The sequence below is a fragment of the Kryptolebias marmoratus genome, linkage group LG12 (assembly GCF_001649575.2).
Source record: "Kryptolebias marmoratus isolate JLee-2015 linkage group LG12, ASM164957v2, whole genome shotgun sequence".
Classification (NCBI taxonomy): Eukaryota; Metazoa; Chordata; class Actinopteri; order Cyprinodontiformes; family Rivulidae; genus Kryptolebias; species Kryptolebias marmoratus.
The window spans coordinates 16,640,541-16,664,922 of record NC_051441.1 but is presented as its reverse complement, the minus strand read 5'-3'; the positions used below and the strand labels follow the sequence as shown (position 1 = coordinate 16,664,922).

General features: G+C 42.5%; 2 protein-coding genes across 2 annotated transcripts in view; both read right to left on the bottom strand.

Annotated features, from left to right (window-relative positions):
- Positions 1-136: 136 nt before the first annotated feature.
- Positions 137-17,227, bottom strand: LOC108236194 (trinucleotide repeat-containing gene 6B protein). The gene is made up of 21 exons (XM_017416689.3): positions 16,904-17,227; positions 15,346-15,433; positions 14,018-14,039; positions 13,329-13,775; positions 9,815-12,610; positions 9,540-9,686; positions 9,188-9,378; positions 9,043-9,105; positions 8,726-8,884; positions 8,378-8,515; positions 7,715-7,894; positions 7,377-7,484; positions 6,137-6,347; positions 5,887-6,033; positions 5,519-5,686; positions 4,211-4,357; positions 3,561-3,653; positions 3,096-3,311; positions 2,811-2,881; positions 1,515-1,654; positions 137-1,430 (listed from the first exon to the last, which is right to left on the bottom strand). The coding sequence occupies exons 2-21, from the start codon at positions 15,400-15,402 to the stop codon at positions 851-853; spliced, it is 6,081 nt and encodes a 2,026-aa protein (XP_017272178.3). The 5' UTR covers positions 15,403-15,433; positions 16,904-17,227; the 3' UTR covers positions 137-850.
- A 628-nt stretch (positions 17,228-17,855) lies between these two features.
- Positions 17,856-24,382, bottom strand: part of zmp:0000000896 (caspase recruitment domain-containing protein 10) — an 18,586-nt gene continuing 12,059 nt past the window's right edge. The window contains exons 11-24 of the mRNA XM_017416523.3: positions 24,106-24,142; positions 23,965-24,002; positions 23,793-23,881; positions 23,656-23,702; positions 23,440-23,560; positions 22,210-22,393; positions 21,890-22,013; positions 21,463-21,703; positions 20,913-20,982; positions 20,693-20,795; positions 20,443-20,601; positions 19,690-19,802; positions 19,425-19,540; positions 17,856-18,790 (exon numbers count right to left, since the gene is read on the bottom strand). Coding sequence (XP_017272012.1) covers positions 18,583-18,790; positions 19,425-19,540; positions 19,690-19,802; positions 20,443-20,601; positions 20,693-20,795; positions 20,913-20,982; positions 21,463-21,703; positions 21,890-22,013; positions 22,210-22,393; positions 23,440-23,560; positions 23,656-23,702; positions 23,793-23,881; positions 23,965-24,002; positions 24,106-24,142 — 1,650 coding nt within the window. The 3' untranslated portion in view covers positions 17,856-18,582. The remainder of the gene's footprint in view (positions 18,791-19,424; positions 19,541-19,689; positions 19,803-20,442; positions 20,602-20,692; positions 20,796-20,912; positions 20,983-21,462; positions 21,704-21,889; positions 22,014-22,209; positions 22,394-23,439; positions 23,561-23,655; positions 23,703-23,792; positions 23,882-23,964; positions 24,003-24,105; positions 24,143-24,382) is intronic.

The window sequence follows — 24,382 nt, the reverse complement described above, 5'->3', positions numbered from 1 at the left end:
GTATCGACACGTGGAGAAATGCATCATAGCCTGAAACTGCCAGCAATTTAACATGTATCACTGCAACAGTAACAAACATGTTCAAGAACGAATAACAGAGAGAAGAGTGCGCAAGATACAACAGTAGGAGGTCAGCATTTTGAAAACAAAAATCAATGACATGTTTCAAAAACTTTTTTCTTTTTTTTTTCACTGCTCAAAAATTAAAACCATACGTACAAACAAACTGAAAAAAAAATAAACAGACACATTAAGATACAGTTCTGCTGTCAATCAGAGCTGTTTGCATGTGTTTGGGTTCAATCTCTGTCTTTAACAGGATGTAAATACAAAACTGCACTTTTTAACCTCTGTAGTAGTTTAAATTCTCATGTAATGAAGGTAATGCTGTTGACAGTGCCTATCTGTCTGAAGGCTTCTCTGTATTTGGTGTGTGCATGTTCATGTAAATCGGTTTAAAAAGTCCCCTACTTTACTAAGCACATTGCAATCCAGTCAAGTCTTTCAGACTTACTGACTGTTCATTCTTTTTCAGGTTTCAAGTCTAAGCAGTTGAAATCTTCATCTGTGGAAAAAAGGCTGAATACACATCTAACAGTCCCTGCATTTGTTTTTTTTTTTTTTTTAATAATAGCTTAAGTCTGGCCATGAGAATGTGTGTAAGCATGTCTCACATTTCTGCTGTATATCTGTGCACAATAATATGCATACTAGTATGCACGTGTATGTATTCAGTACATTAATATGCATACCATGTAAATGTATATATGTGTGCCATAGTAAGTACATATGTATCCCAGTGTATGCCATATCAGTGTGTCCGAACCCACTTGTACAAATGGAGAGCTTTTCAGATAGAGTCGCCTCCCCCCCCCAGCAGGTCGCCAGGCAACAATCCAGCCGAGTTGTCTATTTGGTGCCTTTCCTCCATTTGTGGTGCGCCCCACAGGCTGCTGCTGCTCGAGTATCCTGTGCTCATTCCCCCCCATAGCCCGGACCTCCCAGACTCTACTCCTCCAACGCCTCCTCCCTCCCCCGCCCCGTTGGTGCTCCACTGGGAAAATATCGCGAGCCCGGGTCCTTGGGCCGAGGAGGTTTCCGAAGAGGTGCCTGTACCGTCGAGACTCTGCCACGCAGAGCCAGAGGACCTTACACCGGCTAAAACCCCTGCTCCGCTTTCCCCTCCTGCAACACTATTTCCGTTCCCCCCCGAAGGTGCGCCCACCGCTGCCCGCTCGCTCCCGGGGGAGCTGCGGTCACTGCTGCCCACAGCTGTGCTCGCTCCAGATGAACCAGGCGCTCCGCCGCCGCCCGCTGCTCCTCCTGAGCTGACCCCTTCCGCTCCTCCGGCTTGGGAATGTGCAAAATAGCGTGAGACTTCTTCTTCACTCACGAATTCAGCCAGGATTGTGGTGTTGCCCAGAACACACCTGAGAGCAAGTTAGTAGACAGCATTATTACAGGAATACTCATCGTTAACATCCATGTACGGGTGAGGAGATTGGTAAACGTACATGTGCAGAGCACTCTGGGCCTTGGCTGCTTCCTGCCGGCTGTTGTAACGAATCAGAGCACTGCCCTGGGTGAGGCCCAGGTGGAAGGTCAGCAGGGGACCGTGCTGCATGCAGATAGTCCTCAATGTGGAGCCATCAATCTATACAGAAAGAAAAAAAAAAAGTTTAGTACTTAAAATTGTGTCCAAATACATCCTCATTACCTATTGAGCCAGAAAAAGGTGAATAAACATAGAAGATTATATAATGTTATATGTGAAAAGCTATGCCTTCATAACGAAGACAGAACACCAAGGCTTCATCGATCTTGATCTGCGCTGATTTAACTGTTACAGGAAGATAAACATTGTGCAAACTCTAAATGATTAAATGGCTCATCCAACTCCACAATCCAATTATGTAAATTTGAGTGATTTACATAAAGTAGACTGAAGCAGAATCCAGATGAGCGAGCAGAGCGGTTTAAAGTTTCACAGCTTAAATCCTGGCCATCCTTCATATTCATAACAAATTAAAAGTAAATCCTTTTTATTGAACATCCAGACTTTAGATAATACAATATTTCAACAATAGCACAGGAACTACTCAGTTCATTTAATACACGCTTTATCGTTTTTAACATTGCATAACAAAATTCTCTTTAATTACACAAGGCTTTAGAGCATTTAAAAAGGGAAATAAGAGACCATTTCCAACAGATGACAGAAAAAACATCAGAAATATGAAGAATTCGAGTCTCTTAACAGCTTAAAACTCTGCAATCTATTCTCAGGACAGCGACCATCACCAAGATGTTTACAACTCTGTTTTTCTCAATCACTGTGCTGTGATATTTATCTCTTTTTTGCACATTTAAAAGCTTTTTATTACAGAAAAGATTTTTGTACAATCATATTGTAGGTTGTACTCAAACTTTTATAGTTATTTTTTTTCTTATCGTAGATTTATTTTAGATGCAGCTTATTCCATTTCACTGATTTTTGTTCTTAGCTTTGCTGCAAAAATTATGCAAATTTCCCTATTTAGGGACAAATTATTCTAACTTTTTCAATTCCATAAATTTGATTGATTTTAAACAAATAGGCTTTCAAATATGAGACTTAATCTATTACCCAGACATTTTGGAAATTAATTTAAACACGATACTGATAAAATTTCTAATTTTCTAGCACAGAATTGCTTCTTACAGATATTTGCAATACCAGTTTATGAACAAGTTGTAACATGGTTAGTTGTCCATTTAATCTTCTTTTAGTGTTCCCAAGTCCATGAACCAGTATCACACCCTTTCCTTACCTGAGGGGTTAGGTTGCTCAGCAGCAACCAGCAGCTGCCTCTGGAGGAAACACCGTCGCTCCAAGCTGAGCCTATTAGAAAGAAAACAGACAAATGGAAAATATGACAAGGGTGAAACAAACACAAAGACATCATTAAAGACCACTCAGCAAGTATAAACTACATTTTATATATCACAGTCAGATCAGAGTCCTCTCATGAACTGAAAATTCCCCCTCAGAACATCATAAAATTAGTGTCCAAAGCTGACAAAATGGTTATGAAACAAATTCCCCGCAAAAGTACCTGACCCAAATCTTGACTCTTGATTCATCCCACCCCCTCCCCAGCTCCGGGCCAATCTTGGACCTGCAGAACCCCATGGGGAGGGCGAGGCCTGCTTTTGACTGGTTAGGCCAGGAGGGGGGCGTGGCAGCTGTGAGCTATTGCGATTGGTCTTCCAGTACTTGTTTTGTCCGATGGGCTCTGGAGGCCAGCTGGGCTTGTACTCAGAGTACTTTCCTGAGAGAGAAAGAGAGATGTAGAGAGTGGGAGAGAGAGAAAAGAGAGGGAGGGGTGAGAACGAGCTCTAAAAACAAATCAAAGACGCACTACAGTTCCCTCGTATGACATCTTTGCAGACTGAAACCTTCTTACTAAACCGTGCGAACATGATCATAGTAACAGCACAAAGAAATAAAAAAAAAGGTACATAACTGAACTAATAAGATAAAATCGATTCAAAAGCTAATGGAGGAAAAGTTAAACAACCTGTGCTGTGTGCATTGCTGAGGGGGCTGTCTGAGGCACTGTAGGGCCAGGCACCAGATGAAGGCAGCGAGGTGTTGAGGGAGGGGTTTTGCCCTAAAAAAAACAAGACATTAGCTTAGTATGACATTTAGTAACACCTAAACAAGGAATATATTGGTCAGCTTTAGTGCAGACAGAGCATGTGAAGTATTGACCAGAGATGTTTAATCTGACAGTAGAAAATGTTTCACATCTGCAACAAATTAACCGCGTTGTGGTTTTCCAGTGAGTTAGTGAGGAATAGTCACCAAATACTGAGGGAAACATGTTTAAAAGCAGTTTTAGGAATCACCAAGTCTTTATTCTAACAGCGCAACAGCTTGCTGACATTTCTAGTATCAGAGATGCAGGTTTTCAGGTGGGGTTGAGATCTTAAAACAAACCGTATCAATGTGGCGTCTTCATACGATGACGGTGCTTTATGTGCTTCAAAACAACTAATATGTTCAGAAAAATGACATTTCTGGGGTGTATTCTGCTATAAATATCACTGGATTTTCTACAAAATTTATTCATGATTTTTGGAAATCTCTCCCTGAGACGCCAGCTTTGGAAACCACCACCATACCCAGCAGCTAAACTTAAATTATTCAGCACATTTGGTGAAATACCTATATTGTCTCGCAGTAGCGGGTGATCGGGGTCATTGAGGTTTGGGGATCCCGGGGAGCCAAGAACACTACCAGGGGTCATGTAGGGATCAGATTCTGGGTCTCCGCTGCTCTGTATTCCTTTCCAGGGAACGCCTGGCTGGAATTCTGTCATCAGGAAACAGAAAATGCATGTATTACATAAAACAATCTACATGACATGAAACCCAGACCAATGACACATCTGAGCCTTGAAATAATCCCAATTACCTTCTACTAAATGTTTATATAAACACAAATACTTGATTTCAAAATGCCTACCATCCATCATGTTTTGTATTACAATGCTCCACATTATGTGCACAACGCCATGAAGGTTTATGACAACAGTTACGGTACATTAGTTAATATTTCAAAAACTGTTACACTTTTAAAGGTCAGCAGTAAAGATATTGAGTAAAATAATGTCTTTGTTATAGCTTTCAGACAACAGCTTTGTGTAATGAAATGCAACATTATGACCGCTGAAATGCTGCTCCTCTGTAATGTGCAGCAGGCACTGACTGTCAGTGTGCACTCTGGCCACATTCAATTAATCTTCTGACCATAAACGGTGACGGAGTCGGTTTTCCCGCAGAAGTCTCAGCTGTGGTTGTTTCTTAAACTTCTCATCATTCTGAATCATTCACATCTTTAAGACCCGAACAGTCAAGGAAATCTGTCATCCTGGTTTCCAGACGTGTCTTTTTCTTGTTGCCTCATGACACTAAAACACAAATAATCTAAATTCTGCTCTAAGGCCCAAAGACTGCAGTCATTTGTTGTTTTGTTTATATTAGCTACTCTGTTTGTACATCCAGGGATGGTAATATATTAGCTCAAACAAATCACATTAGTCGTTTAGTAAATCAGGCATAAAATAATCTTGATGGCATATTTGTTTGCTACTGTGGATTTAATTACAAAAAAAGACTTCCTGTTATACTTGAACTAATGTTTAATGATACACAAAGGCTGCAATTTTTAAAAAAAAAATCAAAGTTTAAAAGTGATATTTTTATTTTTTTAAACACTACTTTTGGGGGATATTTTATTTTTGCATTTCCATTGATTGTTGTATTACATATATATTATAAATAAAGTATAATTAGTTTAGTTTATATCTATGATGAAGCACTGATGCTGTTATTTTCCTGCAGGACTAATAAAAAACATCCAAGTCTGATATAAGTTTGATTTTTAGTAGTTCTGAACTTAAACTAAGACATTTTCTGAAGCCCCTTTCTCCTCTGATCATAGTTAATAAGTGACAGAAAAAGATGTGGTCACCTGGAGGCCAGCTTGATGTTGTAGGCTTGTTTCCCATTTTACTACCAGGAGTCCGAAGCCAGTTGTCTGCAGAGCCCTGAGGTGGAATCCCTAAACCTTCGCTGCCCAGCATTTCATACTGGGAGTAAGGAGACCCTCCTCTAACCTTTATCGCACTGGGTAAAGGGCCTTGGAGGGGACACACAGGAGAGAAATATAATCAAACAGCCCGACATACAGCAAATTAACTTTAATCAGTCATTTACTGGGTCAGACACACCGCGAATGATTAATATCACAACAGCCTGCGGGGTGTCTTTTCTCAAGGTGTGAATTCAACACATTAAAAGAAAAGAGAAAATCATGCTGCAAACCATCTGTTAGATTACCATTTTTATGGAGGGTTGAGTCTGGGGGGGAGGGGGCTTGGGAATGTCCCTCCATCATCCATTTGAAGCGAGATTGTTGTCCACCAATGTCCTTCATGCCCCCCATCATGGGACTGAGCTCCAGTGCAGACAGACCAGGTGTCAGCCCTGGTAAGAAAGAAAAAAAAAAAGTCTCAGTTCAGTTCATCTTTGGGACAAGTTGGCGAGTACAACATCATATTTAAACATCAAATTCACTGGCTGGACTCACCAGCGTACATCCCTTGTGTTTTGGTATGAAGGTCTGATAAAGGACCCCCGACTCCTGTATGTTGAAGGGGGTCTACCATAGATTGTTTGGAGAGGCCTCCTCCCAGGTGAGACGGGGACAGTTTGGAGCTCCCTCCTCCTGATGCTGCTCCTCCAACTCCAACCTGCGGATGCTGCCTCTGCTGCTGCAGAATAGCCATGATTCTTGCCAGCTGAGGAAGAACAGGATTAAAAAAAAAAAGAAATGATTTGGTGAGTTAACATGTTAAAAGAATTTCCACATTTGAAGTATACACTGCAGCAGCAAAGTTAGTATTTAAAGTGACCACCTCATATTTAGTTTTGTCTGTAGTGGGACTGTAGAAGCTAATTTAACAGTAATCACTAAGATTAATAATATTTCATCTTTATCTCTTCTATTTCTAGTTTGAGAAACATTTTCTACACACCAAAATCTCAAGGAACAAACATCACGTCCCATTGGTTTTAAAATGTCTGGCCACTGGAGAGCTTACATCATTATTGCGAATACTGCGTTTACATTCAGAAATCTAAATGTTTTATTTTTTTAAACCAATGTACACTCACCCACAATGGCATTTCAACAACTGCATATTTAGTTTTACATGCAATTCTTTGTTTATTAAAAGAAAATTCTACCTGTGTGTTGGAGTAAAATAACAGCCTTTAATGCTTTAAGTAGTAAATTTCCTAAATAAATCCTGGAAAATTTGTCCTGTGGAGCCCCTCATCATAGCTGAGATAATGTAGGTCCTCTACATTAGAAACAAGTCCATAAACTTCTGATTTCTTTTATAAGTCTGTCTCAGCATCAGTGAAACTATTTATTTTCTCTTGTTGCAAGAGTAGTTTGTGGAAAGATGCATGCACAAAGCCACCGGACTGTTCCATCAGCAGTGCGCATCATTACTCTCCCTGGTCAACGTTTTTATTTCTTTATGCCAGTTTGTTCACGATGATCGAGGATGCTGCATTTGCTTGTTGGTCTTATCGTAAAGCCTGACTGTGCCTGTGGGAAATCCCATAGGCGCATAGATAGGTTAGTTTTCCTGGAGAGCATTTTAACTTTTGTTCTGTTTGATACCAAACCACTGATTTTTTTTTTCTTGGCATCTTAAATAAAAGGGGGATTATTTATTTTTTGATAATAAAGTTACTTGAATCATCTCACTAAACTAAAAATCACACAGTCTTAAAGTGTAATACAATGAAATGCTCACCTGTTGTGGGTCTGTCTGCTGCCGGAGAGGCTGAGGTTGAGGGAACTTCCTCTGGTTCTGCAGAAGCTGCTGCTGCTGTTGCTGCTGCTGTAGCAGAAGCTGACACGCCTAAGAGTTGATGAGCGCAGTTGTTTAGAAACACACAGTTTCACAGCTTTATCCTTACATACATTTTTAGTAACTCGCATCGACTTTCCTGTAAAAGATAGTATTAAAATCAAGCATGCCTTTAAAATCTACTCCAATGTGCAAACACACAAAAACAGTCACCGAAGGATTATTCATTTCGGTGTGATGAATCAGTTGATCAGCGAGCATCGTCATATTTTAGCACGTACCAGATGGAACTGCTGCATGTGGGGGTTAATGTTGCTGAGCATCGCAAGCTGCTGCGGGGAAATCTGAGGCGGGAACATTCCTCCACCGACTCCTCCGACGCTTCCAACGCCACCGACACCTCCTACTCCTCCCACGCTGCCACCAGGAGAGGGCACCTGCTTCAGCATGGGGCCCGGCACCTGCAGGTCACAAGAGCTTGGTCATATATGGGGTGTTGCCATTTTAGTGACGCAAATGATGTGGGGGGAAAATAGAAACGCAGAATTTATAAAGCCTTAGTCATTCGAGGTGCATGAGTCGGGGTATGTGACTGAGCCACGTACGTGCTGCTCATAGTAGAAATAAATCTGGGAAACCTAAGGCAGGAAGTTTTTGATTGCTAACAGCTAGAAAATCCTCATGGCCTGTGACTTCATGAGTAAATGAGCTCACCAAGATGCTTTTTTTAACTAAATAAAATCATAAATCTGATAACTAAATTTTAACTTTAACTGGAAATTTACATTTCGACGCAGCAAGACCTAAAAGAATCCACTTGTTAAGAACCATTTCTAGCAATATACTGAAGAGAGAGAAAAATTATTTTTGAATAAATGTGGGACACTATTACTGTCTATGGCCAAGTAAATTCTGCTTGGTAAGTTTAGATGTTAAATGCTGACCTGAGGAGACAGGAACTGATGAGGCACTTGAGCACGTAACCCCTGGGAGGGGTTCATGGGATGCATGCCAGGCTGGTGCATCCCTCGAGACTGAGACATCCCACCTCCACCTGGAACAAACGCTCCATGGCCACCCACCTACAGCAACAACACACAATATTTGTTACGTTTTCTTAAAAGACCACAACAAGAAATTTAAAATTGAGGGAAAAAAAACTGACTTGCATTTATATGTTTTCTTTGTAAAAGTTTCACCAGAGACAATCTATCAACAATTATTTTTTTAAAAGTCTTCCAAAGTTTATAAAGCAAATAAAGACATATTACAAGTATAAACAGACATTTTACCTTTTCACCATAGAGCCCCATGTCAACAGCACCCATGTCTTTGGAACTAGGCATACGGTACCCTCCACCACCTCTTCCACCCCTCCGCATGTCTCCATTATAGTCACTTATTCCTCTCTTGTCTCCTTCCATCTTTTTGTCAACAACCGGATCATCTCCCTGAGAAACGACCAAAAGTTTTAAAAAATGACAAACCATTTCATAGTAGAAAAACAAAGTTTTGTTAAAGAAAATATAATAGCATTAAGATGAAATAATTATAAGTGAAAGCTGTCTCTGGAAGCAAGAAATGATAAGACCTGTGATAAACAGCTTACCATAAGACCCATGTTTGAAAACTGACGGGTCACTGGATTCATCCAGCTCTCTCCAGGTCCACTCTTCAGAAAATAAATTAAAATATTACTCCCAAAGAAAGGCCACATGTAGTAGTTTGTGTGTGTCCGAGAAGCTCTTTCCCACCTTGATGTTGCCTCTCTTTCCCCCGTGAGTTTGACCCCAGCCTCCAGAGTTGAAAGACGAGCCGCTTCCCTGGGAGCCTGTGCTGTTCCAGACCCCTCCACCCCCATCGTCATCCTCTTCCCAGCTGGGGTGTCTCGAGGCTGCAATAGAGCTGTCACCCTTTCCTCCCCAGCTTTCAACGGACTTACCGCCTGCAGCAAAAACAACCCACAACACTTCTGACACATGTTCATGCTCGGATGTGTGTTTTATGTTATTTGCGACTTGTCATGAATACTTGATACTTAGCCAGAATGAACGACTGAATTATAGTCATCTAATAATAATTATTTTAACTTTTTTCTTCTCTTACCAGGTTTCACAGGGTTGGGTGAAGGGTTCCTCCAGCCAGATGCTTTGCTGGGCTCATCTGGTTCACCCCAACCTGCTGCTGCATCAGACACATGGCCCCAAGCAGCTGTACCATTATCCACAGTTTGTGCTCCTCCTCCCCACATACCTGGACATTTAAAGGAGTTTAACACAAAGTTTGACAAATTCTAAAAAAAAAGAAAGCTACATAATCAGTGCTGAAGCTTGATACACTTTTATAATGCAATCTAATTTGAGATGACAACTAATTCTCACCCACTGCACCACTACCAGGGTTTGAGTTGGTGCTGTGCTGCCTTCGAGGAGGTTGCTGCTGCATTGGCAGTGGCAGCCCCTGCTGACTGTGGTTCTGGCTTGATGTAGCGCTGTTCTTGTCCCACAAGTTCAGATTCTTGTTGTTGTAACGTGTCGGGTCTCCCCAAGCTGATGTGCCGTCGTCAATTTCCATTTTGCGACTGATAGATTGCGGAGAAGGTTCATCCCAGCCACTGGGCTCCAGGGAGTCACCCCCGCCTCCGGAGATTTGGGGAATTGGGCCAGAAGTCCAGCCCATACTTTGGTTCGGATTCTTTGAAAGTGGACCCCCACCTGCAACGCTGGACCGGCTGTTCCACCCTCCTTGTATGGGTCCTCCTGGTGGATGCTGGCCTTGTGATTGCTGCTGCTGTTGATTTTGGGCTTTCATTGGTGCCACTTGGCTGTTTGGTATCGGTGCTGCTGCTCCTGCTGCTGTGTTGGGCTTGGCACTCCCCCAGTCCTGGTGGGACTTGCCTCCACCCACGTCTCCTCCTTCCCATCCTCCTCGTTGGGATCCCCCTTCATCCAAATTTCCCCAGGAGGGTCCCTCATCAGAGTTGCTCCCAACTCGCTTTCTGCCATCTCCCCAACCACCACCAGAGGTTGAGTCTCTTTGCTCTCTTTGCCCCCACTGTTCGCCCCCTCCACTCTGTCCTCCCCAGCCGCCTGCCTCTCCTCCCGTAGTTCCCTTCCATCCTGTAGTTCCTTTATCTTCTGGACCATCTCTCCACCCACTACCCTTTTCTTCAAAGTCTCTCCAGTTCTTTCCTCCTCCTCCTCCTCTGTGATCTCCCCAGTGTTGGTCTTCACTCCTCCATCCTTTGCCCTCACTTTCAGTTGGGAGATCACCCCACCCACCAGGTGCCTTCCCTTGTGTATCATTTTCTGGTGATCCTGGCTTCCTTATAGAGCTACTTGGAGTAAAAGGACCACAGGCGGGCTGTGAACCACCACTTTCCCAACCATCCCGGACTGTAGCAGAATCAGAGTTTAGGCTGGTTGTGCGGCTGCCAGAAGATAAATCATTAGATACTGAACCGGTCTCGGATGGATACCTAGAACTGCGATTACTGCTAGTGTTCATGGTTGCTGATGACGCGTTTCTTTCGTTCCTGCTCCCTACTCCTGTTGTGGTGTCCAGGTCCCAGGCCACATTCTGCCTGATCTGGGTCTGACCCCAGCCCGTGTTCGACAGGACCCTGGGGTCCAGGTCAGATCGACTGAGCATGCTAAGTAAGGCCACGTCAGCGTTGGAGGATGGGTGGGACCGTTGCTGTGCAGAAGAGGAGGTCTCCTTATTTTCACTCGTTCCGCTGCCACTTCCAGCTAAGGATCCACCTCCACTAGAGGATGAGGGTCCTCCACCTCCCTCAGTGGTTCCATCCTGCCCTCCTCCCCCACCCCACTCTCCAATCGCCCCCTCCCCACTTTCCATCCCTTTCTGATTGTCCCAAGCTTTTGTCATAGTTGCAAAATTTGGTGAGGCAGAGTCCTCCAAACTGCTGCCACCTACACCGTCTGCACTAGTGCTGCTTCCATCTCCTCCTCTTCCTATTGCTAAATTACCCGAACTCGCACCTTCTGAAGTGCCGCCCCAATCTGCTTCTGAACTGCTTCCAGCCCACACTCCCTGAGATACCACTGGGGTAGCTGATCCCCCACTATTTCCCCTGCCCCACCCTGCCTTGTCATCCTGACCGCCAAACCTCCAAACATTCCCTTCCTGCCCCTGAGCTCCAGTCCCCCTTCCACCCCACCCATCCGCCTGTGAGGCACCTGCGCTCAGTTCAGAGGACACCGGAGGCATGGGTCTCCAAGAAGAAGAGGCAGAAGAAGAGGAAGACGAAGAGCCAGAGAGTTTGCCATTCCCTTCAACTTCACCGACAACCCCAGGGGTTCCCTCGCTGTCGCCTACTTGATTTGGTCCTGCTTCTCTCATCCCCCCACTTGAACCTGACTCCAACCCTGGGTTTCCTAAGTGCTGTTCTCCAACCTTGGCTCCCACAGCTGTTTCAGTGTGCTGCTGGTAGAGACCAGTTTGATTCACAGATGAAAGTGTTTGAGTGGTGATGAGAGTGGGGCTGGCAGAGAATGAGGAAGTGATGGACGAGTGTAGTGGAAAGCTGTCGTTAGCTGAAGCGGATGCCCCACTCTGCCCCAGGGCGGGCCACGCAGAGGGATTCACACTAGGGTTGAAATTGGCACCAGGGACGTTGCCGCTGCCACCCACAGGGCTCTCCTGAGGCCCAGGAAGAAGATGGGAGACTTTGGAATTGTGAAATGCTGCTGAGCCTGTCCCCGTCTCCACCTGGGATGAGGTGGAAGAGACCCACACACCCCCACTTGACTGAGCACATTCATTAAGCGAGGAAGAGGAAGGAGGAGCGGATTGAAGTGGGGAAGGATTGTCCGTGTTCCCTTCTCCTCCTCCTCCTCCTGTTCCTCCCTTCTGCTGCATGTTTCTCTCACCCCACGAGGCACTACTGTTGTTGTTACCAGGACAGTCCTGCTCCTGCATCCCTCGTCCAGCCCCAACAGAACTCAGCTTGGGCCCGGCCGGGATGCTAGGCCAGTCATCCAGGTCAGTCCCGTCCACAATCACCTTTCCGCAGCCCTGAGAAGAGGACTGACTGCTAGAGCCAGCCCCCCATGTGGAATTTGCATAAGTTGAAGAAGTAGTAGAAGACGACTGAGCAGCGACACATAATGAGGATGAGTTGGGGGTTGAAGGGGAGGATGAACCCAGGTTGGAATCTACAGACAAAAAGGTTGACATTAATGTGCAACTTAAACATTAAAAACAAACTAATTTAACAGTTACAAAACAAATACAAACTTTTTAAAATAAAAACATCAACTCTAATTTTTTTTGGATACCTGCTGATGGACTTGTTACATACATGGTGTCTAAAGCCATCTTTAGGCAGATAACCCAAAACTTTACAAGTCCTACAACAATTAATCCTTAAAAACAACATTGTTTTGCCACTAAAAATCATATCAAGCTGAGAAATACATTAAACTATAATGAACGGTATCAGTTAAAAATACAAATGTCAAATACTTAGGATAAAATTGTTCAGTTAAGGTATAAATGATTTTAACACAGCCATCTTATTTTTTAACGCCAAAAACACCTTGTTGCTGTATCCAATTATCTTATGTAAAGGGAGGGAAATTTTGACAGTGCTGTCATTTATTATTTAGTAAAGCGATCTTTTGTTTTACTCCAACTAGTTGACTGAATGTCAAAATAAGAGACTGCTTCTATGCTTCTCTGTCCTGTCAAGATAACTTCAGACGTTCAGATGTGTGTTGATATAACTCTGTCCAACACAGTGATTTCTGTCACAAAATGTTTCAGACAAATACTTCACATGACAGGTGCCACCAGAAGAAAGGAAAGCAGTGCATGTGTGCAAAGTTTATTATGAAAACTGATATGATAATTTATGCTGACACATTCACCCACCTGCATGTCCAGCTGTGTTTGTAACAGGGTTATCTGCACCCTGTGAGGACAGGGCAGCAACCCAGCCACTGCCTTCTCCAACCCCGCCAGTACCCGCTTCCCCTCCTCCTCCTCCTCCTCCTCCCCCCAGCAGCATGGAGGACAGTGGCGGCTGGCCCCTCTTCAGTAGCACTTTATGGTCCTGCTGGCAGCGAAACCTCGGTGGGACTTCTCTAGACATGTATCGCTGCTGCTGGGAGGTTTGGCTTCCAGAGGGAGAGGAGGTGGGCTGTCCGTTGGCCACAGCAGACCACTGCTTTGCATTGTTCCCGCCACCAGGAAGGACTTGGGCGGAGCCCCCACCTGCTCCGGGAATGGGGGATGAAGGGGAGACTGGGCCAGGGCTGGGGGACACCGAGTCTGGGGTGGCGAGTGGCTGGGAGCCGGAGGGCTTGGCTGATTCTGGCACTGGAAAAAACAAACGGGTAAAAGGTGCGAAACACTCAGTATGTCTTATAACAAAAGATAAAGACAGTGTATTTCTGCAACACACTTAAAAAAACAAAAAACTGCAAGGTGTTTACAATGTGAGCACAACTCGAAGCAAAGATGCCCTTAAAGTTTAGCGATTACCTGGTTATTTTAAATGAAAACAATATAATCAACAACAAATCACAGAATTCATATCATTAACAGAGACTGATACATACCTTTGATTTTCTGTTCTGGCACCTAAAGGAAAAAATGGATACATAAAAAAAGGAAAAGTTGAATAAAAATAAATAAAAGCAATAAAACAGGAATACTCTGAAACACGTTTATGACTTTCTGTATAATTTTACCAAGCCATATTTGCTGGAGGCAAAAATATGTGATATTCCTACTGGAATATGCTTTAAAAGTTGAGCTCAATAAGAAAATTTCAACAATGACAATTTATTTTAACATGCGTCAAGCTCTGATAAAATGACAGCAATCTGTGTACATCAGTGCAGCAACGTCACAGTTAAAACAATAGCTCAGATCTTCTGAGGTTCTGTGGAAAGCTTATGAATAATTAACATTTTACCTGCTGCAGGTCACTCTTTGAATGACTTCAGTTTGGAGAAACTGATTAGTTTTGACAAAATAGATGAGCTAACGGGTCAGAGTGGGATTAGGTCCAAAGTGGTTTGCTATCGTCTTAAAATATTCCAAGCAATGCTTTTCTTTAAAGAATCCTTTATGTTGCTTAAAACTTATTTACAGAAGTCTATAATTATTTTGCAACAGCTCTTCTGTTGCAGCCTGAAGCATTGCCTGCAGAAATACATTTCTTGAATAACAGTGTAATACTAAACTAACAAAGGTGTAAAGGTTACTAATATAAACACGTGATTGAACCGCCATAAAACGTTTGAGATTGGAGTAGTTTTAAGAAAGCAGCAATTAACTTTGGTCTTTGTGTGATCTTAACTATCCCTTCAAGATAAGCCAAGGTTTTAGTTGAACCAGCCTATTTAACGTCAGTCTCCGTTTAAGTATACAAGCATACATAATCTCCAATCCCACTATGATGGGTGGCAGGGATTCTCTTTCAGCTCGTTATTATTGGGCTAATTCTGGTTGAACTATTATGTAAAAAAACAACTAAAATATTTTAGCTGGTGACAAACTGATGACTGCTGAATCAATACAATAATTATTAAGCCTGGAGTTTCCAATGCTGTTCCAATTTCTGTGCCAGCTTTTCCTTCTTCCGTTACTTTCGGGTCAAAGCAGAGCACAAAAACTGAAGCGTGCACAGCACCTGGGCCACTTAGAGTCTAATTGTACACGCGTACACGGGGGAGTAATTACATTCCCAACTGCACTACCTGGGGGAGTTGGTCTGATTTGTAGAAATTGGATTTAGTATCATTTGTCAGACAAGCCAACATGTTTAAATACATCATTGAAGTGTGCTTTTAGTTGGAGTAAGGGTTATTTATTTCAAACTGCACACAAGCCTCATGGGTGATTTTCAGAAGTGAATACCCAAAGGCAGTACAGGATTTACCTTCTGAGAGGTTTCCCTTTTCTTTTTCTCTTCTTTCTTCTTTTTCTTGTCTTCCATGAACTGCTGTTCCCCTTCTTGATTCTCCTGTCTGTAAAAAGCAGCACACACACATTCAATTATTTATAACATTAAAACCCCCAATGAATTCAATTGGTCTGCACTCAGAAGCCATTTTCATACAAGAAATTGAACATTGACTCTCCTTTTATTATCTTAACGTGTATTTATCAGATCGCCGCTGAAGAAACTCCATCAATGTCAATGTTGTAAAGAGTGTAACGTTAACCAGGGCCCGAAAACTTGACAACAGCCCTTGGTAGCCTATCTTCTCACTGCATAATTCATTAACCAGCAAACCATTGTGATTCCAGCTGGCAGACAACACAGGCAGCAGCCAAACACACTTCAAACTTCTCTCCAAAAAAAGTCCAGCAATTTCACATAATTACCAGCACCAGTTTGAGCTCATCTGCCCGGTGTTACAAAAAGGAGGCAATCTTCAAACTGACTCACAAGTTCAACCAAAAGTAAAACATACGCTAAACAGAAAAACATGAAGTCTGCATTCCAGTCATGCAACATGGTTCTTCTGCTGGAGGCGGATGCAACACATAAAGTCTGTCACCTGATTCTGTGAAACCAGGAGGATTTCCAGCTAACGCAATGTTTTAACCTCAGCATTTATTTTAAGAACTGCTCATAGACGTGGTGGTATCATCTTCTCTGGGTCACACAATTCTGTTGTGCACCAGTGAAAGGAAAAAGGGACCTGACTCCAGGAAGAGGCCAAACATTTATGTTAGCTAAGCTGCACATAATTAGCACTGCGCCTCAGCGTTTATGCAAATTAACAGGACAACTTGTGGGTTTTAAACCTTCGCTGCGTAATGCACCCATCGGCTTTTCATTTTATAATCATTATGTGAAATACAGGAGAACCACAGATGGAAAATGTCCGACGCCGCAGGAGCAATTAACCCAAACCTCATGTAAATAACACGGCTGTAGCCAATATAGCAGCGCCACAGACTGCTAGGGGTCAACAGAGCAGCTTCACTCGCAAAAAAGACAACTATTAAAGTTTACATTATTAAAGCAGCTCGTTTGAACCTGGCAATAACCGAAAGAGATGTTTTATTTTTTTTTAAATCAGGCAAAGACCACATCCTGAACGCACTCAACGCGAACGTCATAACCAACAATGTGCCACTTGTTTTCAGCCTCTTTCGTTTTGCTAACATAATTTAGCAACTTTCACTTGGTACAACAACAAAAGCAAACAAACACACACAGCCGGCAGGTCTGTGCCATGACTGCGAGAGCACTGCTAAATAATGTTTGCCAGGGCCAATTTAGACGACGAACTTGTGTGACGTTTCTACATTCAGCGCCGAACAAGCCAAGCTACCCGAGTAAAACCGAAACACCTATGTGTGCTGCTAGCTGCGAAAAATGTAAAAGAAAAAAGCGGGGATAAAAAAGGCAACGTTATTGGAGAAAAACACACACGTTGTGCAAGAAAGCTCTCAAAGCGTAAAAACACTTGTTAAACGCTTACCTCGGGAATCGCACAGGACATAAAGTGCTTCTGTGCAAAGATTCTTGCAGCCCTACCGCTAGCAGGCTAGCAAGGTAGCTAGCCTAGCGAGCTAGTTCTTCGAGGCTTCCAAGGCTAAATTGAATAAGAAATGACATCACCGGAGGGCGAAAATGTTGCTCGTAGGAAAAAAAATGAAGAAACGCAATTATCCTGTCTACTGCGCGACTTTACAATTCAAGCTGTAAACATATCATGCACAACCCCTTGATGACTGTCAGACGCTGTATGATCGGTTAGTTTACTATCGGCCATTTTGCTTTCTGTGAGGTGGTTTTAGCAGCATATTATATCAGCGGCAGGCTGGTTGTTGATCAGAGAGGGGAGGAGGAGCGCGGGCAGCGCCGCCACCCTCCACCAGGGGGCGCCGCAACACCTGGAGCAGGCGGAGCCTCGAGAAGGTAAACAAATACCTTCTAAGAAGAAGACAAGTCTGCAATTTTTCCCCTCTGAGGTCACCTGTTAGTCCTGTTTCAAGTCATATCGGATCACTTTTGTTGGAAATATCCTTTACTACTAAGGCCATAAGGATTTTTTTTTTATTTTAAAATGCTGTGGCCTACAAACTTCCAAAGAACTAAAACTGATATTAATTAAACTTGTACTTTCTGTGAGTATAAAGAAGCAATGCTAGTTATTTTAATGTTGCTTGTTTACAAAATAACTATGGAGCACAGCATTTCTGATCACAGTTTTCCTTTTGTGTTGGAAGCAATATATATGTGATCTCTATAGACAGTTTAATACAAAGTGTCTATTTTTTGAGTTCCTGGCACTGTCTCATAGAGAACACAAACAGCTTTTCACTTTTTCTTTTGTCCCAATTCTTTTTGTCATGCTTCACTAATGTACGCCACATTTCATCTCATAGTGATACTTAAAACGTAATGTAATAAATGACAGAAAAATTCAATTATGTTTTATTATTTTACTAAAAGTTCTTTCTAACAGTTGAATAACACCTTTGCGAGAAATTGTGCTAAATAATCTTGAGCAGAATTCACAACAGTATATGGTTTTTGTTACTTTTAATAATACATATTTGGAAGGAACAGTCCGTGCAAAAATCAATAACTATGTTAGAATTCATGTCGTGTGTTTCTGCAGTTATAGTCAGCTCAGTTATTTTGTATTAAAATTGATTAGAATAAAAAATATTAACCCTGTTGTGTAAAATGAAATGCAGCAGAGACTGACTGCTCACCTGAAACTAATACAAAACATACATAAAAAGTCCATAAAACAAAAGTCACAGTACTCTGATAAATAGATAAAGTAAAGTATTCTACTGTGCAGGAAAGAAGTGTTTGACAAACCAAATTAATATCTGAAGGGGAAAGTAATTTTACATGATGCACATGTTCCTGCAAATACATCAGTACCTTCTTTATGTGGCTCAGATCTGTGTTAGTTCTTTTTTTCACTTTTCTCCCAACACAGACAGTCAGGAATATCTAGAAATAAAACATACGTAATAATGTGAAGAATAATATTGTTCCTGAAATGCTTGAACAAAGCCCTAATCAGACCTTCTTTGAAATTCTCTGCAGAGATCTTGCTGTTATCTGTGCAGCTCTCAACACATCAGTCAAACAGATTTTGTTTTTTAAAGAAAAAATATACAGTTGTACATTTGTTTTCTACTGCAATCTGTCGAGTTCAACCCAAGCCACCGCCCCCTGCTGGCTGTGGATGGCATCACACAGGGCCTTCAGCAGCTCCTCCGTGCAGCTCCAGGTGCTGGGCTCCAGAGTGTAGTAAAGCATGGGGAGGGTCTCTAAATGCAGCTCCTCGGATCGGCACGCATCCTCCATCACACTGTCCTCTCCACACCGGGGGAAAAACTTCCTGTTTCAAAAGTTAGATTGCAAAAAATATTTAAATAAACATTTATTCATAAGCATTACAAAACACACCCTCACTCTCTTAAAAGTTACAACAAAGTTGTGGATTTCTGTTTGTCCTTTGTACTATCCCTTCTCAGATTACTTAGAGATGAGTATTTTATAGAGTATGCTTTTGTCCAAATGCTTGACATATTTTAGGGACATGTCAGAACTGCAGGCAGTCCAGTTCACGCCCAAATTCTTTTGTTTCAGCAGACATACCTCTGCAATGTGTGCAGAATGCGCCTGCTAAAAAAAAGGATGAAAATAAAAAACATTGTTTTGAAGGCAGTATTAATGTTGCTCTAGAACAGGGGTCAGCAATCCTGGTCCTGGAGAGCCACCATCCTGCATGTTTTACTTGTTTCTCTGCTCCAACACACCTGATGTGAATCAATGGGTGATTAACATGCTTCTGCAGAACATGAAGAGGTGATTTAACCACTGAATCAGGTGTGGAGCTAGAACTGGAGCAGTGGCTAAAAAAACTCTGTGCTTCTCTAGCTTAGCTCATCAAGTCCACAAGAAGCGTGCTATGACAGAACGAGAACCTTTAACAGCATAATTTAGTGAAAAGCAAAGAAGTTTGCACCCACCTCAGCTTCTTGTGCTTTTTGTTTTTAGGGCGAATGTGGATGATGATGGGGTAAATCCCCTGTCTCAGTAAGCCTTCAACACTGGGCAGCCCCAGCTCTAGCAGACAATGCCTGTCCTGATACACAGATAAAGAGAAAGAATGTGTGACAATGTCCGCTTAGCAGTGGTGAGGTCTGCCTTTTTGTCATGCAGAAAAAGGGAACATATTCATAGAAAAAAAAAGGAAAACAAAACAAACCACTGAACACACAGTTTTTTTTGTACCTGACTGATGACTTCCTGTATCGACTCCAGCCGTATGCCCACAGGCTGCTCTGGACTGCTGGAATCCAACAAAAACACTTTCTTATCTTGTCTCTCCAAAGCTGGAATGGGCTCTGGAGACAACAAACAGAGGAACAAAGATGAAACGGTTTATTAGCTAAAGACTCGCCAACATTCATTCGCCATTTTAGGCAGCAAGTATTCTTTGTTAGCCTATTCTTCTTGTAACAGGAATCATACATCTTTTTAAAAAGGGCGAAATTTCTCCCTAAAATGATCAAAATGGTTGTCTCATGCTTGGTAATAGGCTGTACGAATCACCATTTGGAGACAATCTAAATAAACAACAGCAATAAAAACAAAAAAAGGGAAGCCAAATATGTTGCTACAATCAACTGTTTGGTTTAGTAAAGCCCTTAATTCAGCCAGTGGTCAACCATGAACCTTGAGGAAAGCTGATTAGATTTGACCATTTAGAGAAAGTAAAGTCATAAGATTTGGACCCTATAGTCCAGGGGTGGCCAATCCTGGTCCTCGAGAGCCACCATCCTGCATGTTTTACTTGTTTCTCTGCTCCAACACACCTGATTTGAATCAATGGATGATTAACAGGCTTCTGCAGAACACGAAGAGGTGATTTAACCACTGAATCAGGTGTGTTGGAGCAGAGAAAGAAGGAAAACATGCAGGATGGTGGCCCTCCAGGACCAGGATTGGACACCCCTGCTATAGGAGTATCAGTGTTGTGCTCACCAGGCGGGCAGGTGTTGAACTTCAGTCCAGACTCTACTGGCTGCAGCAGCCTCTCTATCAGCCCTCGAGAGAGCAGAGACGGGGAGAAGATGACCGGCCGCTTTGTCTGAACTTTCACTGGCTGCACCAGAGTGTACGGGATTAAGTGGTCCTCCTGGCCTGAAACGGAGAAAATTTCAATATGAAAAATGCACATATGCAATGAAAAGTAAATGATATGTAACGAAAGGAACATGTGGCTGGAACGTACGTTTGCTGAGAGTGTAAACAACAGACTGAGAGGTACCGACAGCCCGGCAGCTGGGATCCACTGCTTTGACCAGCCGAACGCGGCCAGAAGGTTTCTTTGCAAACTACAAAAACCAAAACATAATAAACTAACAGTAAGTGTTCAACCTTTTTTTTTTGTTGTAGTTTATCTTAAAAGTTTGCTCAAGTTGTCCATGTTATTTCAAAGTAACCAGTCTCACCATCTTCTTCTTAAAGTCCTTTTGGTCCAGCGACATTTTTCGTAGCCTTACGAGCAACAACTGCTGGGCCCTGAGAGAAAAAAGTTGTGATCCAGGTTATTTGCACTCAAACATGATGTTACCTCATCCTATTTTTAACATCATTAAATGTTACATACAGCTGCAGTCAGAAGTTTCCCTCAACTCATCATGGGCATAAATATCACGTTAATTTGGGGGTTTTAATGATTTCCTTGACTAAAACGGCTATAACTTCACCATCTCTTATGAAAGAAGTCCCTGCTCCAAAGGTGACACCTGAAAGCTTGACAGACAAACCAAATTCCTCCTGGAGAAACATTTTATGTTCAGATGAAGCACAATGACAAAAAAATATATTTAGATAATCATTCCACCCTGGAAAAAGAACAGTTCAAATAAATCATTAAAAGCCCGAAGCGAATGTGACATTCATGCACATCATGGGTGGATGTAAATTTCTGACCGCAGCTGTAGTATACATGTCTTTCAGGGTGACTGACGGTCAAATGGATGGGGTTAACTGGCGTACCTGTTGTAGTTGGGCATGGTTCCTGTCTGCAGAGGCTTGCCTGTGACCAGGTCCACCAGGGAACAGCACCAGTGATAGTTCCCATTGTGCCTTGTGTCTGTGACGTGAATAATGTCGTTGCAGGAAACGCCCAGGGACGGAGGGTCTCCACGAGGCTCCATGTTGAGATTGACACGCACGTAGAAGGAGTCAGCACCACAAAACGAAGGCGAGGAAAGCTTCGAGCACAGCTTTGAATAAGCTGAAAACAGGAGCCAGAAAAGAGGACGTTTTTAGTCTTAATCTTTGCGAAACATGAGTAAAGTTTTATGTATAACAGGAGGAAACGTTTCAAGAACTATTGATGACCTTTGACCCTTACAGTAAGGGGATTTGTCATGATGTGGGGTACATTTTGGTTTTAGATTTTTGCGATCGTCTGACTCACCGTCCGGGTTGCTTTGGTGTTTTAGTGCTGAAAGCTCGGTCCACCACTGCAGAGAAAAGTGAGCCACTTCAGCGGTGCACTGATTCAACATCACACTTCCTCCGCCAAACAGAACCCGCTCCAACTAAACAGCACGGAGACAAACCTGGATGTTACTATACAGCTTCCCATTCCAACAATCAACCGTTTCGTTTATCTTGTGATTTTTCAAAGCATATAAAAATACATAAAACTGCATGAGATAAGATCCAAATCTCTTTATGAAACGTTTATTCACACACAGTCTTCATTCTTGATTATTTCACCAGACAGACACGCACCTCCAGCAGCTCACTGCCCTCCTTCAGTCCATACTGCTCAGCTGGTGAGCCGGCATTCACGTGGCTGACAAAGATCCCCGTTAGATTTCCTCCGACGATGGTGATATCATCAGCTAAACTGTCTCTTCCGTGTTTCGGTGAGGTGGGGGGGCTCGAAGTCGGGGAGCAGAGGGAGGATGGCTTCCTAAGAGACACACAGGAACAAATAAACATGTTTTGGCCAGTGAAAGTGGCAACTTTAAAGGAGTAGTTCAGATTTTTTTTTTTTTTTTTATTAAAGTGGGGTTTTGAGGAGTTGGTTACTGCAGTCAGTATCTAACCTGCAGTAGAAATCGCACAGAGCGTCATCAGTTTAGGATATCAGACAGAGGTTCTCTCAGGGGAGACTATCTGAAGACCAAAGCGGATCTCTGCTTTTAAAAATCAACCTTGAATCTCAACCATTTCATACTGGTTTAAACTAACACCATTTCAAAAACCTTTACTTTGATGTGATCTTTTAATTATGCATTTATTTACATTTATTTTTCTGGTTATTTACCCTGAAGACTGTGTTGCTCAGCAGTCCATTACCAGTAATGGTCCATGTGAAGCTTATGTTGCAAAATAAAACTACTGTTGAAATCTTACTTTATAATTAAACAAGGGACCAAAAGATTTATTTAAACAAGCACATTTACAATTTCACATGGTTTATACCAGGGGTAGGCAATCCTTGTCTGTAATGTGTCCAATTACTGCCTTGGAGATCATTAGAAATTTAACTATCATTGTTGCTACTCTCTCAAAGAGAAAACCAGACTACAAGTGTCTTAACCAGGGGTGGGCAATCCTGGTCCTCGAGGGCCACCATCCTGCATGTTTTACTTGTTTCTCTGCTCCAACACACCTGATTTGAATCAATGGGTGATTAACAGGCTTCTGTAGAACATGAAGAGGTAATTTAACCTCTGAATCAGGTGTGTTGGAGCAGAGAAACAAATAAAACATGCAGGATAGTGGCCCTCGAGGACCAGGATTGCCCATCCCTGATTTAGACTTTTTACAACTTATAATCCCCCGTGTCCAAAAAAGACTTTTGTGCTTCTCAAATTCAGCAAGAGTTCCTTTTTGATAAACTGACATTATGCCATATCCAAACAGACATAGAGACAAAGAGACATTTTTTTCACACTTGTGTATAAAAGCTTTGTGGGACTTTTGCATTTATTTATTTTTCTAAGGTAGTACCTGGGAGCGTTGGGATTGGGTTGGTTGTTGGAAACTGAGGGCAGGTTGACCAGGTCAGGAGGGAAGAGGTGAGAGTGTACGGAGGTCCAGGAGTCCCACAGAGAAGGTTCACTCTGATCGCCTGAAAACACAAGACAGCTTTTAAACTCTGCTCCAGGAAAACAAAAACTGATTTTATTGTCACAATCAAAGATGTCTATTTACAAAAAAATATACCTAGAATGTTATCATTCTCATCACTGCCCCAAGAGTCCAAGTCAAACCTTTGTAGATAAGAACAAAAAGATATGAATCAAGTCAAACAAATGTGCCTTTTTAGTTGAAAAGGGCTTTTTTGTGATTAGTAAACTCACTCTATGTTACACCGTCGGTTGATGGAGTTCATACACGGAGGAAAGGCGAATGTGGAGAGGCGATTTATTTCCTTTTCATCATCTTTTGTCTGAAGGAACAATGGTAAATACTGAGATACTGATTCTGAGCCATAATTTATTAGTTAAAATAAAAAATTAAAATAAAACTCACTGATGACAGGAGGTTTTCCTCTGAGGTGGAACAGGAATCTGCAAATCCAAACATTCAGATTCAGACACCCAGATAACAATGGCTTTGTGTAAACAAAAGTGCAAATGCAAATTTATTAAGCTGTCAGCGGACACGACTTACCCCCCGAGTTCTCATGGGTTTGACCGTTAGAGGGCGTCTGCAGCACAGAAAACACGAGTTTAGAATGTGACCTCACAGCTCGTGAGAGAGCTCTGACACCTAGAAACACGCTCAGAGTTGCATGAGAAGGAATTCCTCTTAAACAACAAGACCCTAATTTAGTTGCTGAGCTCAGCAGTTTAGTCATTTTTACACATAAACAGCAGGAAACAACAAGTCATTGGTGTGTGTGTGTGTGGAAGGGGCGGGTGTGTGTGTGTGTGTGTGTGTGTGTGTG